At 48.5% G+C, this 15,746-nt stretch overlaps 4 protein-coding genes and 2 non-coding genes across 8 annotated transcripts; 1 reads left to right on the forward strand and 5 right to left on the reverse strand.

Moving 5' to 3' along the window:
- The first annotated feature begins 1,522 nt into the window (after positions 1–1,522).
- Positions 1,523–5,246, forward strand: LOC127762110 (ethylene receptor 3). Of its 2 annotated transcripts, none has more exons than XM_052286475.1 (6): positions 1,523–1,712; positions 1,789–1,873; positions 2,002–2,070; positions 2,161–2,254; positions 2,385–4,169; positions 4,289–5,246. In XM_052286475.1, the coding sequence occupies exons 4-6, from the start codon at positions 2,252–2,254 to the stop codon at positions 4,814–4,816; spliced, it is 2,316 nt and encodes a 771-aa protein (XP_052142435.1). In that variant the 5' UTR covers positions 1,523–1,712; positions 1,789–1,873; positions 2,002–2,070; positions 2,161–2,251; the 3' UTR covers positions 4,817–5,246. The 2 variants fall into 2 exon arrangements, with proteins under 2 accessions (XP_052142435.1, XP_052142437.1); XM_052286477.1 differs by having other exon boundaries at positions 2,388–4,169.
- A 1,156-nt stretch (positions 5,247–6,402) lies between these two features.
- LOC127762112 (60S ribosomal protein L28-1-like) lies at positions 6,403–8,452 on the reverse strand. Its single transcript, XM_052286479.1, has 4 exons — positions 8,347–8,452; positions 7,708–7,865; positions 7,440–7,606; positions 6,403–6,777 (listed from the first exon to the last, which is right to left on the reverse strand). Exons 2-4 carry the CDS (start codon positions 7,853–7,855, stop codon positions 6,649–6,651), a joined length of 444 nt encoding a protein of 147 aa, XP_052142439.1. The 5' UTR covers positions 7,856–7,865; positions 8,347–8,452; the 3' UTR covers positions 6,403–6,648.
- On the reverse strand, positions 6,881–6,971 carry LOC127764892 (small nucleolar RNA R24). Its single transcript, XR_008016030.1, has one exon. It is a non-coding gene; the product is annotated as a small nucleolar RNA R24 (small nucleolar RNA).
- Positions 7,226–7,317, reverse strand: LOC127764893 (small nucleolar RNA R24). The gene has a single exon (XR_008016031.1). It is a non-coding gene; the product is annotated as a small nucleolar RNA R24 (small nucleolar RNA).
- A 2,040-nt stretch (positions 8,453–10,492) lies between the features above and the next one.
- LOC127761317 (transcriptional regulator TAC1-like) lies at positions 10,493–11,086 on the reverse strand. Its single transcript, XM_052285590.1, has one exon. The coding sequence runs from the start codon at positions 11,084–11,086 to the stop codon at positions 10,493–10,495; it is 594 nt and encodes a 197-aa protein (XP_052141550.1).
- A 1,447-nt stretch (positions 11,087–12,533) lies between these two features.
- Positions 12,534–14,862, reverse strand: LOC127761546 (calmodulin-binding receptor-like cytoplasmic kinase 2). 2 transcript variants are annotated; one of them, XM_052285854.1, is made up of 3 exons: positions 14,255–14,862; positions 13,458–13,859; positions 12,534–13,382 (listed from the first exon to the last, which is right to left on the reverse strand). In XM_052285854.1, the coding sequence occupies exons 1-3, from the start codon at positions 14,559–14,561 to the stop codon at positions 12,673–12,675; spliced, it is 1,419 nt and encodes a 472-aa protein (XP_052141814.1). In that variant the 5' UTR covers positions 14,562–14,862; the 3' UTR covers positions 12,534–12,672. The 2 variants fall into 2 exon arrangements, with proteins under 2 accessions (XP_052141814.1, XP_052141815.1); XM_052285855.1 differs by having other exon boundaries at positions 14,248–14,324.
- Positions 14,863–15,746: the final 884 nt, after the last annotated feature.

Genomic DNA, 15,746 nt, shown 5'->3' on the forward strand with positions numbered 1-15,746 from the left:
TAAATTTGTTGATATTTAAAATAAATTTTATATAAAAAGTTTCCATACGAAATGTATCGTTTAGCCGTTTGATAAGCGTGCCAATAAACAAGATAGAATCTAATAGTAATATCTTAATCACAAACACATGTAGTGCTCCTCTCCCTAGAATAATGGGAAACAATACGCTACAAGTTAATAAGATTCAGAGCAATTCAATTTTATACAAAATAGCAGAACATGTTGCGCAGAGAAATAATGGAAAAGTTTCTCTAATCTAGGATATTAAGGCCAGTTTTAACGTGCAGTTCGGTGGAGCTGTTCGCGGTTCGGAAAATGAGACGTGTCATTAGTGCGTGATTAATTATATATTAACTGTTATAAGTTTGAAAAATATATATTTATTTGATTTTAAAAAATGTATAAATATTTTCTTTTTCACAAAACACACATGTTCGAGAAGCGCTAACGGAAAATCAAGAAGTTGTCATCTTTAGAGCTGAAAAGAACAACAAACGATTGAGTCATCCAATGACACTCAACCCACATCCAACAAAAGTCTGGTCACTATTATAATGGGAAGAGATCACCCACATATCAGTGGCTTAACTACACATACAGTTAAGTTAAGTTAGAAAATATGCTTCCGTTACAATAATATCTTGCTTCCCACCGGTAATATATAGACATTGTTATTTGATGTTTTATTATTTTTTTCCACAACTAGAATATCACAATAATATGTAGTAAAATTATAATATTGTTAAAGTACTCATAAAGAAAAAAAAAACCACCTTTCAATCTAAATAGGGAGAGTTAAGTTTCAAAATGATGGCATAAAGTTAACGGTGCATTGTCTAAATATAGAGGGTGAGGGAGTACCTGGATAAGAGGATAGATCATGAATCTTGTATCCATGCGAAGCACTCAATGTGGCATGTACTATGATTGAGAGAGATATTTATTGGTACCAATATAATACTGTAGAGACCGCTTCAAAGTTTCACAAGTTGGACTTGGACTGCTTCTTCAGTCGGTTGGGCGCCTGGCTGCCAAGCTACCTCTGCTGTCTGCAACGGCGTCACCACAAATATCCATCCATGCTCGTCATCAGCAGAGGGACATTTCTCGACTCAATCGGTGAGACACGGTTACATTTCGTTATGGATCTCCGTATCTTTCTTTCCCTCGATACTGCTACCTACCATCTCCTCCTCCTCCACAGTATTGTGTTCGGCCAAACTAAATTTGGGTTACCTCGTAAAACGGTTATCGCGGTAACCATATAGTTACCATGAGAATTACTATGATTTTAAAAATTAAAAAAGATTATCATGCGTGATAATCGTGCGGTTTCTTAAACCTGTTGTTCGGTAGCAGACTGCCAGTTGCAGCGATTTGGAGCGTCTGATTGGCCAAAGCATTGTTCATCAGATATGTTAATCGGTACTAGTAAATCAGGGGAAGATCCCCCATCTGATCATCTGATGCTCCGTGATCACTGCTGTCTCCCCCACTTGCTCTCACTACCGACCACTGCTGATGCTCCTCTTCTTGCTCGGTTTCTTTCTCCCGCGGACACTGAAACCCAACAACAGCCAATGCCTATCAACACCCTAACCACTTGCTGCCTCCCATGGCGTAAGCCCTGCTGCATAGCTGGCGTCTTTACCTTCCTCTTCCTCTTCTTGGTGCCTCTCTCGGTCTCTCATCTCCTCTCCTCTCCTCTCCAGGTGACCAATTCTCCCATCCATCCATCGATTGCTATCTTCTCTTCCGTATTTCTTTGTTCATTGGTCTCTTTTGCAGATCAATTGGATGGCATCTTTCCCTGGAACCCAATATCGATAGCTTCACTGTTGCAGACAACAAACTGGTTCTGCTCAACTTTGAGGTAGTACCACAAAGCTTCAGAATTTGTTGGATTTGCTCCACCTCTGTCCTGTTTTGGGATCCAAAGTGCTACAGGGATTCACTAATTCGTCCTGTATTCACTTTGTGTTGATTGATTGATTGATTCAGGACGGCCGCCCAGTTCGATGAATCGATCCGTGGATCCAATTCTGCTCTGCTGAAGCTTTGATCTTTCTGGTAATTCACGAAGGCAAAGGAGAAAAAAAGATGAAGCTGATGCTGGTTTTCTTGTCCTAATTCCTTTGCCTGCTTTGCTTGCACATACAGATTACAGATGATGCCATTCCGGGATGTTGCTCTCCACTTGGACGCCAGGATGCTTCCAGGGCAATAAAATCTTGTTAAGATCTCTAATCACATGGTATTATCTCGAATTTATGCCAAAGCTGCGGCCTTTTTATTTTCTTTTTTACTTAACCTTGCCAAGTTGCGCTACGGATTCGCCGCCTATTTCTGACAAAAGCTCCTCCATTTTCCTCCCATTGGCGCAGCAGCAGCAGCTAGTCCACTGGATGATGCCTCCAAGATTCAGATGCCAAGATTACCTCCTGCCGCTGCTGCTCGCCCTTTCGCCGGCCGCCGCCGCCGCCCGCGAGGTGGAGTACCACCATTGCCACTGCGACGGCGGCGGCGGCGGCGGCGGCGGCGGGGGGTTGTGGAGCATGGACAGCATCTTCAGGTGGCAGAAGGTGAGCGACCTGCTGATCGCGGCGGCCTACTTCTCCATCCCGCTGGAGATCCTCTACTTCGTCGCCGGGCTCCGGCATCTCCTCCCGTTCCGGTGGGTGCTCGTCCAGTTCGGCGCCTTCATCGTGCTGTGCGGCCTCACCCACCTCCTCACCGCCTTCACCTACGAGCCGCACCCGTTCATGGTGGTGCTCCTCCTCACCACGGCCAAGTTCTTGACGGCGCTCGTCTCCTTCCTCACCGCCATCACGCTGCTCACCCTCATCCCGCAGCTGCTCCGGGTCAAGGTGAGGGAGAGCTTGCTGTGGCTCAAGGCCAGGGAGCTCGACCGCGAGGTCGTCCTCATGAAGCGGCAGGAGGAGGCGAGCTGGCATGTCCGGATGCTCACCCACGAGATCCGCAAGTCGCTCGACCGCCACACCGTGCTCTACACCACCCTCATCGAGCTCTCCAGGGTGCTCGGCCTCACCAACTGCGCCGTCTGGATGCCCGCCGCCGGCGAGATGTGCTTGACGCACGAGCTCCGGCGAGACGGCGGCGGCGAGGATGGCGTCGTCGGCGTCGACGACGCGGACGTCGTCGAGGTGCGGGGGAGCGACGGCGTCAAGCTGCTCGGGCCGGACTCGGTGCTCGCCGCGGCGAGCGGCGGCAAGGAGGAGGGCACCGGCGCGGTGGCGGCGATCCGGATGCCGATGCTGAAGGTGTCCGACTTCAAGGGCGGCACGCCGGAGGTGATCCAGACGAGCTACGCCGTGCTGGTGCTGGTGCCCCCCGCCGGCAAGAGCTGGGGGCGGCACGAGATGGAGATCGTCGAGGTGGTCGCCGGCCAGGTCGCCGTCGCGCTGTCGCACGCGACGCTGCTGGAGGAGTCCCGGGCGATGCGGGACCGGCTGGCGGAGCAGAACCGCGAGCTGCTGCAGGCGCGGCGCGACGCGCTCATGGCGAACGAGGCGAGGCAGGCGTTCCAGGGCGTGATGAGCCAGGGGATGCGCCGCCCGATCCACTCCATCCTCGGCCTCGTGTCCATGGTGCAGGAGGAGGCCCTGGCGCCGGAGCAGAGGCTCGTCGTCGACACCATGGCGCGCACCGCCACCGTCGTCTCCACGCTCGTCAACGACGTCATGGAGATGTCGGCCGACAGCCGCGAGCGCTTCCCGCTCGAGACGCGGCCGTTCCACCTGCACGCCATGATCAGGGACGCCGCCTGCGTCGCCCGGTGCCTCTGCGACTTCAGGGGGTTCGGCTTCGCCGTGCACGTCGAGAACGCGCTGCCGGACCTCGTCGTCGGCGACGAGCGGAGGATTTTCCATGTCCTGCTCCACATGGTCGGCAACCTGATTGGCCGCACCGAGCCCGGGCATGTCACGCTCCGGGTGCGCGCCGCCGACGACGACGTGCTGGACGATAGGCTCGGCCAGAGGTGGGATCCATGGCGGCCGTCCTACTCCACTGGCTACTCCTCGGTGAAGTTTGTCATTGGTGTCAAGCGGCAGCAGAACGGCGATGCCGGCTCGCCGCTGTCGCGGAGGCCGAGTGGGAAGGGCATTGATCTCAGACTTAGCTTCAGCATGTGCAGAAAGCTTGTGCAGGTAGTGTTATTGCCTGGATCACTGCATTGCATCTGAATCATCTGAACATGAAATTAGCAGTCCAATCTCAAGAGAGCATATTACCACTGATGCTGATGTCTTGTTGATCCTACTGACAGATGATGCAAGGGAACATCTGGGCGATTCTTGATCCCCAAGGGCTACCGGAGAGCATGACTCTGGTGCTCAGGTTTCAGCTGCAATCGCCACTGACATCATCAAGCCTTGGAGGATCATTCGAGCAGAAGCACTCGTCGCCGTCGTGCCAGATTGCAGGCCTGAAGGTTCTGCTTATCGATGACGATGACGACATCAACCTTGTGGTTGCTCGGAAGCTATTGGAGAAGCTCGGCTGCGTGGTCTCCTCGCCGCCTTCAGGATCAGGATTTCTCAGCTCTGTTGGCTCCTCAGCAGCAGCCTTCCAGCTTGTCATGGTGAACCTCGAAATGAAGAGAGTAAAAGCCCTTGATGTCGCGACGAGGATCAGCCAGTACAGGAGCGGCCGATGGCCAATCGTCATGGCCATGGCTTCCGACCAGAAGGCCTGGGAGAAGTGCGCTCAATCCGGGATCAATGGCATCCTCAAGAAGCCGGTGATTCTGCAGGAGTTGAAAGACGAGCTGGCGCGAATTCTTCAGAGCACATGATGCTGATGTTTGCTGGAGGTCTGTCTGTCTAAGAGCTCTGAAGTCTGAATCGGTAAAAGCTGTGAATCCTGTGATCAGTGTACAACCTCGTCATCCAGCATTGAAGAATGAAGAACTCAGAAGAATTCTGTGATCAGTGTACAATCTCGTCATCCAGCATTGCAGAATGAAGAACTCAAAAGATCTTCGCGGCGAAAACGGGGAACATCTCTAACGAAAGAAAGGGTGCCCTGATGGATGGCAAGAACACATGGAATCTTGGCAGCAATGGCGTCCCCGAGAAATCGTCTTCGCACAAATTTTGTAATATGAGTTTGAGTGGGAATACAAGTCGTGTAATTTTCTAATGATCGAGATGTACACTCGGGTGAAGTCAAGGGAATTCGTACTTGACTCTCTCTGTCAAAGCAAATCATGAGATTGGAATCAATGAGATGATATCTCAAAACACTTTCAGTTGCACTGCAGCTTGCACGTGACGCCGCGTACGGGGAGGAATTGATGAAATTGAGAATCGAAATGGGTTTGACTTGCTAAAATCGAGTAGAGAGAGATGGGACATTGATCGTGAGGCGAGGAGAGGTAGAACGTGGGATTCCATTATCTTAAAAAAAAAAAAAAGTAGAACGTGGGATGTGTGGGAGGTGTATCACGGGGAGGAGGATCGGATTGAGATTTGCAGGGAAGGATCAGTCCGTACCGGATCGGCAGCAGATCGCGCATTCGCAGGAGCAGGCGCCACGTCGTAGTAGGGCTGATCCCTTCCCGGCGAGCAACTCCATGAGCGCCGCCTCCGCCTCCGCCGCCGCCGCTGCCCCCTATAGATCCGGTTGGTTCGCCTGAAACCGCAGCCATGAGCTCGACGAGCAAGTACGGATAGCGTCCAGGAGGAGTAGAGGGAGGGCGGTTTGCCGAAGCGGTCGGGGTAGGAGACGCCGAACTCGAGGGCGAGCGCGGACCGCCGCGGCAGACGGGGCGGCGCTGCACGCCGGCGACGGCGAGCGCCGACCGCCACAGGAGCGGGTGGCGATCTCGTGAGGCCCAAGAACAGAATTGGGAATTACGTGTACGTGCGGCCCAATTTTGTTGGGCCGGGACGGAATTACGTGCTTCCATGCTAGTTGGGCCGTCAGCCGAGACCTTTCTTGTGGCCCAATAACGGAATTGTGAGTTACATGCAGCCGATTTTACCTACCGACTGGAAATTTCGACATGCGTCAGGCCGATTTATGTTGATGGAAATTACGACATACTCCCCCGTTTCGAAATATTTGACACCGTTTCGAAATATTTGACACCGTTGACTGTCTATAACATGTTTGACCGTTCGTTTTATTCAAAAACTTCTATAAAACATGTAAAATTATATGCCTACATAAAAATATATTTAACAATAAATTAATAATTACTTATGAGTAAGACGAATGGTCAACAAACATTTCAAAATTTTTTGAATAAGACGAATGGTCAACAAACATTTCGAAACGGAGGGAGTGCTTACGTTCATAGGCTTTCTATCAACTTGTCCAGGAGATCAAGGAGATAGCTAGATTTGCTACTATTAACGTGCAGATTGTAAATCCACATAGTAGCAACAGGCGCCCACAATTTGATGACATTAGCTACTATAATAAGTGCAAAGCAAACAATTTGTAAGGACACCGAGCAGATAAACTGTCTAGAATACAAACTACACGGCAGATCTGTGACAAGGTTGATCCAATTCTAACAGAGATCCCTCATTTCAAGTCTGGACACTTTTAGAACACAGAGGTAGCTGGAAACATGAGCATCAAGAGGTGCCATGACAAAAACGCGCAGCTTCAAGCGATTTACAGCTTGGCTGGCTGCCTGTTCTTCTTCTTCACACCAGACTTGGCAACCTGGAGGCTGCGGTACACTGAGCTAAGCCTTGCAAGAGCCGGCTTGGTCAGATCTGGCCTGTAGTAGTTGTCACTAACCTGCGCAGAAAAGAAACAGCTGTTAAGAGCACAAGCTATCAAAGATTTCTTCAGGAAGGTACATACAGGAAAGCTGCTGTAGAGAGAACAGTAGCAGCTTGATTCTGCTCAGAAGCCAAGCGTAACAAGTATTTGTCATCGAAGAACCAATTGATCGGTTGGCCTTCTTATGTGTTACGGCTCATCACAGCAGCATCACACATTGTAACCTCAAACATGGGAAAAAAAATTTGATTCGAGTATTGATAAAAACAAAACATTCCTTACAGACTAGCTTGTGATTAATTGGCACTTTACTAATTTTCAGATCAAGTTATACCAATTGCTGTAGAAAAAAGGGTGCTTTCAAATGCTACAGATGGCAATGTGATGGTTTGAAGCTTATGTCTGAAATCTCAGATATGTAGAGCACTTAATACATATAAAAAATACAACAAGAACTGATGCTGCCGCTCAGAAGCCAAGCGTAACAGGAGTATTTCACAGAAAAACAGGAGCAATCTCTGGGCCTTCTTCCATGTTAGGGCTTATCACAGCAGTGAATAGAAAAGAATAATGAAGCCAATACGAGATATTAAGGCTCATCACAACAGTGCATCTAAAGCATAGAGCATCACAAGGCAAAATAATGACATGAAACTAAGCATTTATCTTCCAAATACCTGGTTCTTGACAGCCTTAGCCATCTTGTGGAACTCTTTGCGCATCACAGACTTGTGGTAGAGCTTAGCTGGGGCATTCTGCTTCTTGGTCTTGGTCGTGGATAGGACCACAGCCGCGTCCTTTCCACCTGATGGCTGGATCGTCACGGTCTTCTTGTTCGCCAAGCCTTACAGAACACAACAACACTATGTCAGGACATTGCAAAGGCTGAATCAAAGGCATAATTTGCATCTAAAGCCTGTGACGTTGCGAGAAGCAACTACTGACCAGAGTGCTTGTAGGAGTGGACATTGTACAGGTTGTTGGGCTCCTTGGTGAACTGCACCTTGGCATTGCTGTTTCCAAACTGCTTCACGAGGAAGCAGTTGTTCTTCTTCACAATCTCCCAGATCAAAGGCTCCGGAACCGTCGCCATTTCGCTGTAGCTACATCACCAAACAGATCGACCATTACACCATAGCAAATGACCATCAGACCACTAAGTGACCATTAACACGCAAAAACATTACACAACGCTGGCAGCAATGGTGTCGATCACAAATGGCATCTGCCCTAAAATCTCTCATCCAACATCATATTGATCGAAATGGCTAGCCCTATCAGCTATCAGATCTAGAGAACACCGATGATGCGCAGATTGGAGCATAGCGAGGCGATCTAACAAGCTAAACAACCCGCGTGCACCGAATTACTCAAACTAAAATTAAGTTTACAGTTATTGCAGCCAAACAACTGACCGAAAAGCATAATAGTATCACTGAGAATTTCACGACAAAATCAACCGGTCACCGAGAATTTAACCGCAAGAGGCAGCGATCAAATCTACCAAGCAATAGGTCTTACAGTGGAAACAGCAGATTTTAAGATTTTGGCAGAGAATACAAGAGCGAGGGGTGTCGAACTCACCGAAGACGATGAAGCCGCGGCGGCGCGTCGCTGTGCTCCGGTGGCGTGGTGGTGGCTGCGGCCTGCGGAACGGTGCGACGGCGGCGCGGAGGCTCGCTTTTATACCTGTTCGTCCTTGCTTACAAACCCTAGGTTAGCTCCGCTTTTAATGGGCTTTATTGGACCGAGCAAATAATCCGCCATAGCCCATGGGCTACTAGACGGGCCGAAAAGGCCCAAAACACAAGACCAACTGACCAGCCGCCTCATCTCCGAATTAAATTCGAAAATATATTGTTCATTCATTTTATTTTTAGAAATATTCAGGATTCAAAGCCTTTTAAAAAATATAAATATACTGTTGATCTCTCACAATCATTACGCGAAAGTGAAGTGGCGTGACGTCGCGGGCGATATCGCGCGGGGGAAGCGTGAGACCGCGCGGTCGCGCGAAATAAAAGAGAGACCGCGCAATCTCGCTGAACCCGATACCGTATTTCAAAATGGTGAATTAGTGATTAATTATTATGATTAACGAACTAATTATTATTAGTTAAATAGTTAATTACGTCATTAGTCACTAAGCAAATGGAGTTTGCTCGTCCTTCCCGCGACAGCGCGCGGTCGGTGCGAGAGATCACACGGCACACGGTCTCGCGCATTCGCCTTGTGATACCATCCTCGACATCACCTTTACGTCATTTTTGCTCATCGGTTGTGCGAAATCGATGGTATATTTCTATAAAAAAAATTTACATCCCGAATATTCTTTCAAAAAATTAAATAAACAATATATTTTCAAATTTAATTCCCTCGATCGTCTCCTCCCACTCCGCCACTCCGGCGCCGCCTCAACAAGACGAAGCGTTCCGTCTGAATCTGATTGCCGCCGGCGACGAACGCTCCGTCAAATTCCATAGATAAAAAGCTCTTTCTTCCACTAGAGATATTATCAAATGAAGTAGGTACAACAACTTCTCCAAAACAATTAGGATGGCATCACGATTCTCGAGTACCAGAACAAAATTCAGTACAACTATCTTTTTCATCCACACAACATATGGCGAGAATATGTTCCCAAATACTTGTGATTTTAGCTGCTAAAAGCACACACTTGTCAGCATATACATATCAGGGATATATAGTATGTTCTGTTGAACTAACTAGTCGTGTCAAGGTCTATGTATACTGCCACTTGTTGATGAGGATCCATGTCTGAATTGGTTCAAGAAACTGGTATATTCTGAAACCAACTTTCTGTACCTTAATGTATTCAGGGAAAAACAAAAGTAATGTAGTAGCTGGACATGATTATTTCTTCGTAATTAACAACAAGTGAACAAACAGGGTATCAAATTCAGTGTGCTCAAAACATCTGCTGCTATAACCGATAGTTGTATGCCTTTGGATTTCGTACTTATCTGAGAACCAGAGTACAAATTCCTTCTAGATCTTATTTTGTGCCAATGTACAATGGGAACGTATTACTAGTGTCTGTCTCCGTAGCTAATTAACCAATCATAAGTGCATATAGATTGTTGTCACATATATATGACTTCACAGTAAAATATACTCCCTCCGTTTCGAAATGTTTAACGCCGTTGACTTTTTAGCACATGTTTGACCGTTCGTCTTATTCAAAAAATTTAAGTAATTATTAATTCTTTTTCTATCATTTGATTCATTGTTAAATATATTTTTTCTATCATTTGATTCATTGTTAAATATATTTTTATGTAGACATATAATTTTACATATTTCACAAAAGTTTTTGAATAAGACGAACGGTCAAATATGTGATAAAAAGTCAAACATTTCGAAACGGAGGAAGTATATTTTATCTCTTACAAAGTGTAAATTTAAACTAAATGAAAAGCAAATAGTACATATATTTTGTTATTGGATGACTGCAACATAGAAAAAAATCCATGGCAATATATGTTCAATGACAGCTCTGAGGAAATTTGCATTCTTCACCATTGAAATTTTACCATAATAAAAGCAACAAGAAGTATATTGTTTCAGATATATTCTGTGGGGGTAAAATGTGAAGTACATAGAAAGCTACCTAAGCTAGAGATCTAAATTGAACCAAATACTCCTTCAAATCAACTCAATTATGATGAAAAAGAATACGTAATTGACACACTTTTAAGTATTGATTCGATCATGAGCCTGCAGAGCCTGAACCACCAAGTCTCAGCTCCAAATCCAATTCCTCCTCCTCCCCATGATCATGGCCACCATTGCCATCCCCATCCTTGGAGCAGCAGCCGTAGCGATCTCGTCGATCTCTGCCACCACCTTCTTCCCGACGGCCGGCGCCGTCGTCGCGCCCAAACAGCCTTAGCTCTTGCGGCGCCGGCTCGGCGGTACGGGACCTCAGGCTCCCGCCGCCGCCGGCCGCCGTGGACGCCGCCGCATCCTCGCTTCCTCCGCTCGCCGGCGGACGAAACAACCCCACGAGCGTATCGTAGCTGACGCTTCGCCTTGCCGCCGCCGCCGTCGTCGACGACGAGGAGGACGGCGTCGCTCTTCCAACCCTGTCCTTCCGGTGGACGTTCATGTGCCCGCCGAGCGCCTGCGCCGTCGGGAAGCCCCTCCTGCAGAAGGTGCAGTTGTACGGCTGCCTCGTGCCGGCCTCGTCGTCGTCGTCGTCGTCGCCGCTGCGGGCCTCGCGGAGCTCCTCCTCCGCCTTGTCTCCGTCGCCGCTCGGCGACCTTCCACCGATCACCTCGTCCTTGCTGGTTTCTTGACTCATCTGCTTCTGCTAAGCTAGGTAGAGAGAGAGAGAAAGAGAGAGAGAGAGCTAGGGTTTACTGGTTTACTGGTTTGTTGATGAGATTCAGTGAGCTTAGCTGCTTATTGGGATCGAATCTAAGCTAGCCGATTGTGAAAATGAAATGTACAGTCAAGCGAGATAGAGAAATGCAAGTGCACAATAATCAATGGCGTTTTTATGCAGCTCCCATGACCATTGTGTTAGAGATTACCTCTCGCTGATTTGGATGTTAGCCTTGTTTTATGTTTCTTTTTTGCTCATTCTGCCGGCCGCAACAGTTGTTTTTGTCTCCGTGTTATTTGATTTTGATTTGATTTGATTAATTAGCTGATTGATTAATTAATTAATTAATCTGAGTTGTTCAGCTATGGCCGGCCTTCATTTGCAACGACCTGACTGGTTCTTGGCCTCTAGTTTATCGAGGGTGGTGGCTTAGCTACCTGCAGTGTGCTTTTGTAAGCTTGTGCTTGGAAGCGTTTGTTGTTGAGTCTTTATAGGAGTAATATATTGTGTTACGCTATATGACATGTTCAACCTTTTCTTATACATAGTACTATCCTATATTATTGACTATATATATCATTATTCCACATCATCATTTTCTTTTTTATTGATTACAAGTCATGTCATCATGTAGTTTACCCAAAAAGAAAAAAAGCAGAAGAAGAGAAGATAGATTCAGTTTTTAACCACTAGTGTTGCATGAAGCGGTATGAGGCCATGAATTCTCACTTCCTTGCGTGCCGCTACAGCCCATCAAGGCCTATCCCAGAAGCTCGTGGCACGCGAACAGACTGGCCCATACATGTGGTTTTTGGCCCATCCAAAATAATGACAAGAGTAAGGGCCTGTTCACTTTAATGTCATTTTCAACCATACCATTTTCTAGTAAAGTTGCTAAAAAATGACTACGTTTAGTTTGTTGCCAAATTTGCTAAATACAAAAGAAATCCTGCCAAATTTTTGGCAATGCCAAAATTTGGTAAGGTTTATTTTGGCTACAATCTAAATATGCTTTAAATTTTACTTTAGAACACCTTTTATTACTGATGTTTCGTTTTGAATCACCCTTTAACCAATGCTTTCACTTTAGACCAGGTAATTTTACCTCTGTGACACTTTGGGCCACCCCTCAAATCTTTTATCGTTCTACATTCAGTTTATCATATGTCAAAGAAGCAATCTACATATGGTTGATGGAGTTTATTGACAAGTATGAGCCGCCATACACTTGTACTTAAGGTCATTCTATACTTGAGAAGAGAGTTGAGGTGGTTCAAAATGTAACAAATATAAGATTTACCCGATTAAAAGTGAAAACATTGGTTAAAAAGTGGTTCAAAACAAAACATCGGTAATAAAAAATGGCCCCCAAAATTTTTTTAATCTAGTAGTAAATCCAGGACGCGATGAACAAAACCAGATGGACAAGTAACGAAGGCAAAATCACATTCCAACCGTATCGTGTCAGCGATTAGCTCGATCACAATTCACAAACAACATCAACACATGAGCAGAATTTTAACGAATACTTTTGCTTTTGCATATTTACAGCAAAACGTTGATTAATTCCTCCAGAGCTCGCCGCTCCGGTCGCCGCCGGTGCCGGCGGACGACGAGCTGGCCCGGTCGGAGATGGACGAGAGCGGCGTCTCGTCGCCGGCGGCGGCGACCACCATGTCCCTGTACGTCTTCCTGACCGCCCACAGCGCCCTGCAGCACTCGCCCATGCTCGGCCTCTCCTGCCTCACGGGGGCGAGGCACCGGAACGCCAGCTCCATCACCATCTCCGCGGCGCGCGCCGTCGCCGGCGTCCGCGGCAGGTGCGGGTCCAGCACGTCCGCCGCCGCGCCCTCGGCGAGCTTGCGCATCGCCCACCGCGCCGTCAGCCGCTCCCGCATCTCCCGCCTCGCCTCGATGGGTCGGCGCCCGGAGGCGATCTCCAGCAGCAGCACGCCGAAGGAGTAGACGTCGCTCCGGTCGGTGAGCTGGCACGTCTTGAGGTACTCCGGGTCGAGGTACCCCGCCGTGCCCTTCACCTGCGTCGTCACGTGCGTCACGCCGTCGGCGGCGCCGGCCTCGCCGACGCCCAGCCGCGCGAACCCGAAGTCGCCCACCTTGGCGCGCAGCGACGGGGTGAGCAGCACGTTCGACGACTTGATGTCGCGGTGGATGATGGGGTGGTCGGCGTACATGTGCAGGTACGTCACCGCGTGCGCGACGTCGATGGCGATCTCCAGCCGCGCGCCCATGTCCAAGAACCTCCCGTTGCACCCTGCGCCCAAGAACCTCCATTAGTAACCAATCCGATCGAGCTCGAGCTCGAGCTGCAATGGCGGATCACACGCACTGTCGAGGTGCTCGCGGAGCGTGCCGTTGGGGACGAACTCGACGACGATGACCCTCTCCTGGCCGCACTCGAGGTAGCCGTAGAAGCGGACGAGGCTCTGGTGCTCGATGCGCGCCATGGCCTTCACCTCGCTCCGGAACTCCACGTCCACGTGCGGGTTCTGGTCCCGGAGCTTGGCGCGCTTGACGGCGACGAGCGTGCCGTCGGGGAGGACGCCCCTGTAGACGGCGCCGAAGCCGCCCTGGCCGACCTTGAGCGCCGGCGAGAAGTTGTTGGTGGCGCGCAGGATCTCCTCCATGGAGAACACCGAGCTCTGGAACTGCGTCGCGATGCCTCTTCCCCTGCTGCTGTTGTACAGCCCGCGCATCGACGCCTTCCCCTGATCACTGCCAGGCCCCGGCACTGGAATCATCAAACAGATTCATCTATCAAGAATTAATTCCCAACTGCTTAATTGCTGCTCTGAATTTTGAAAAAAATGTTTGAAGTCTTCTGTGATTCAGATTTTATAAATATGATTCTGTAAGCTTTGCACTAGCAATTCTGCTCCAGAAAGTAAAGAATTCAGAGTAGTTGCGGCAATTGGACTGTGATAATTGACTGTTTCCAATTCAGAGTAGTTGCAGCCGGCAACTGGACTGTGATAATTGACTGATTTCTTGAACAGTTCAGGAACAGTTGCATCAATTGGACAAATAATTCGGATTATATCCTGTTTGCTTGAGCAATTCAAATCGAGGTAATTAAGGACAAGGATGAAATAGATGGAGAATAAATGATCGAGAGAGACAATTTACATGGCGGCTTCTTGATCAAGTCATTGGGCTCTCTTCTGCTCCTCCTCTTAGCGTTGCTGCCGGAGGCGGAGGTGGCCGCCGCCGACGACGACGAGGAGGAGGAGGCGGAGAGCGAGCTGAACCACAACCCGATCGTCCTGAAGAGCGACTTGAGCGACGCCGCCCTACTGCTGCCGCCCCCGACGGAGAGCGGCCGCGACCATGTGGGGGCGGGGCTCCACGGCGCCCATCGCTCCCTCTCCAGCTCCGGCGTGCGCCTCCCGGACGACGAGGACGACATGCTGCGGCGGCGCTCGCGTCCCTCCATGGCCGCTCAGCCGCCCGCCTCCGCTCAGAGCTCCCAACGCGCCGGCCACCAGGGGGCGCGTACGCGCGGCGTGGACATATAGCTAAGCTCGGCCAAGTCAAGGGGCGCGACCATGTCCAACGCCGGCGAGCGCGAGCCGGTGGGACCCGACCAGTTAAACATCAGTGTCACTGTCTGTGGGGCCGGTGATGTCCTGGGGCCCACTTGCCAGTGAGACGCGGCGTTTGAGGTGGACCTGGCAAACGATGACTAGTTCTTCTATCTTCAGACTTGGCTTGTTACTGCAGACAAGAGTGTGATAGCAAATGTTAAGGTACTGATCTTGATCGGCCAACTACACTAATTGAATCATTAACATCTCACTCTTCAGCGTATATAAGCTTTAGTCGCGTCATCACGTATGTTCGCAGCAACTTTCAAATCGCTTTTTTTTTTTATAATCCATAACCTATGTTCAAAGTTCAAATCCATGGACACACACGCACGCAACAAGTCCGTAAAGTTTTTATAGCCCTTTTGCAGCTAATTTAGTCACGCGTATCCTGAGAGCTCACTCTATTTGTCAACGAAAGCAACATGCGTCACAGCGTCAGCTAAACCATGTCTCCAGCTGGCACTTAAGCATGCAGCAGGTAACTGTGTCACCGGCTTCAACAACTAGATTATTACCATTCAAACTTCAAAGAGAAGCAGATTAAGGAGGAAATTAAAAGGGGAGAAAGAGGACGAGTTCAGAGAAATGTTCTGAAGGCGGAAACAATTGACCCGGACAAGATTGAACACACTGGTTCAGACATCTTAGACCGGGCAAATCATTTTTGTATACGTCTGATGATGCATGACTCGCTGGCGATTTAGACAGGACAGACGCTGAACCAGAGTTGGACAAAACAAACACACACATAGTGCCAAATTTCAATAAAACCTTTCCAAAATTTGATACTGTCAATATTTAGGAAGGTAAACGTGTAGTATAAGTTATGTTCCGTACCTTTGCCACGTTCTTTTTTTTTTTTGTGAAATTCTAGGATTACCAGTGCAAGTAATTTTTAGCAATGTTTTGATTGTTATTACTACCATTTTGATACAACAAAATTTTGGTAGGGTTAATCTTGACAATAAAATAAACATCCCATACTATACAACATCTACTACTATATCTCTAATTTCAGCTTTCTAGCTCCG

Source organism: Oryza glaberrima, chromosome 2 (genome assembly GCF_000147395.1).
Source record: "Oryza glaberrima chromosome 2, OglaRS2, whole genome shotgun sequence".
Lineage (NCBI taxonomy): Eukaryota > Viridiplantae > Streptophyta > Magnoliopsida > Poales > Poaceae > Oryza > Oryza glaberrima.

Bases quoted from the DNA above. Each gene is read 5' to 3' on its own strand.
- LOC127761317 (XM_052285590.1), bottom strand. From the start codon at position 11,086: ATGAGTCAAGAAACCAGCAAGGACGAGGTGATCGGTGGAAGGTCGCCG.
- LOC127761546 (XM_052285854.1), bottom strand. From the start codon at position 14,561: ATGGAGGGACGCGAGCGCCGCCGCAGCATGTCGTCCTCGTCGTCCGGG. The intron at 13,860-14,254 runs GTAAATTGTCTC...TGATGATTCCAG, and splicing joins CTTGATCAAGAAGCCGCCAT to TGCCGGGGCCTGGCAGTGAT. The intron at 13,383-13,457 runs GTGCGTGTGATC...TCTTGGGCGCAG, and splicing joins GCTCCGCGAGCACCTCGACA to GGTGCAACGGGAGGTTCTTG.
- LOC127762110 (XM_052286475.1), top strand. The intron at 4,170-4,288 runs GTAGTGTTATTG...TCCTACTGACAG, and splicing joins TGTGCAGAAAGCTTGTGCAG to ATGATGCAAGGGAACATCTG.
- LOC127762112 (XM_052286479.1), bottom strand. From the start codon at position 7,855: ATGGCGACGGTTCCGGAGCCTTTGATCTGGGAGATTGTGAAGAAGAAC. The intron at 7,607-7,707 runs GTCAGTAGTTGC...GTGTTCTGTAAG, and splicing joins CCACTCCTACAAGCACTCTG to GCTTGGCGAACAAGAAGACC. The intron at 6,778-7,439 runs GTATTTGGAAGA...TTTTCTGCGCAG, and splicing joins CTAAGGCTGTCAAGAACCAG to GTTAGTGACAACTACTACAG.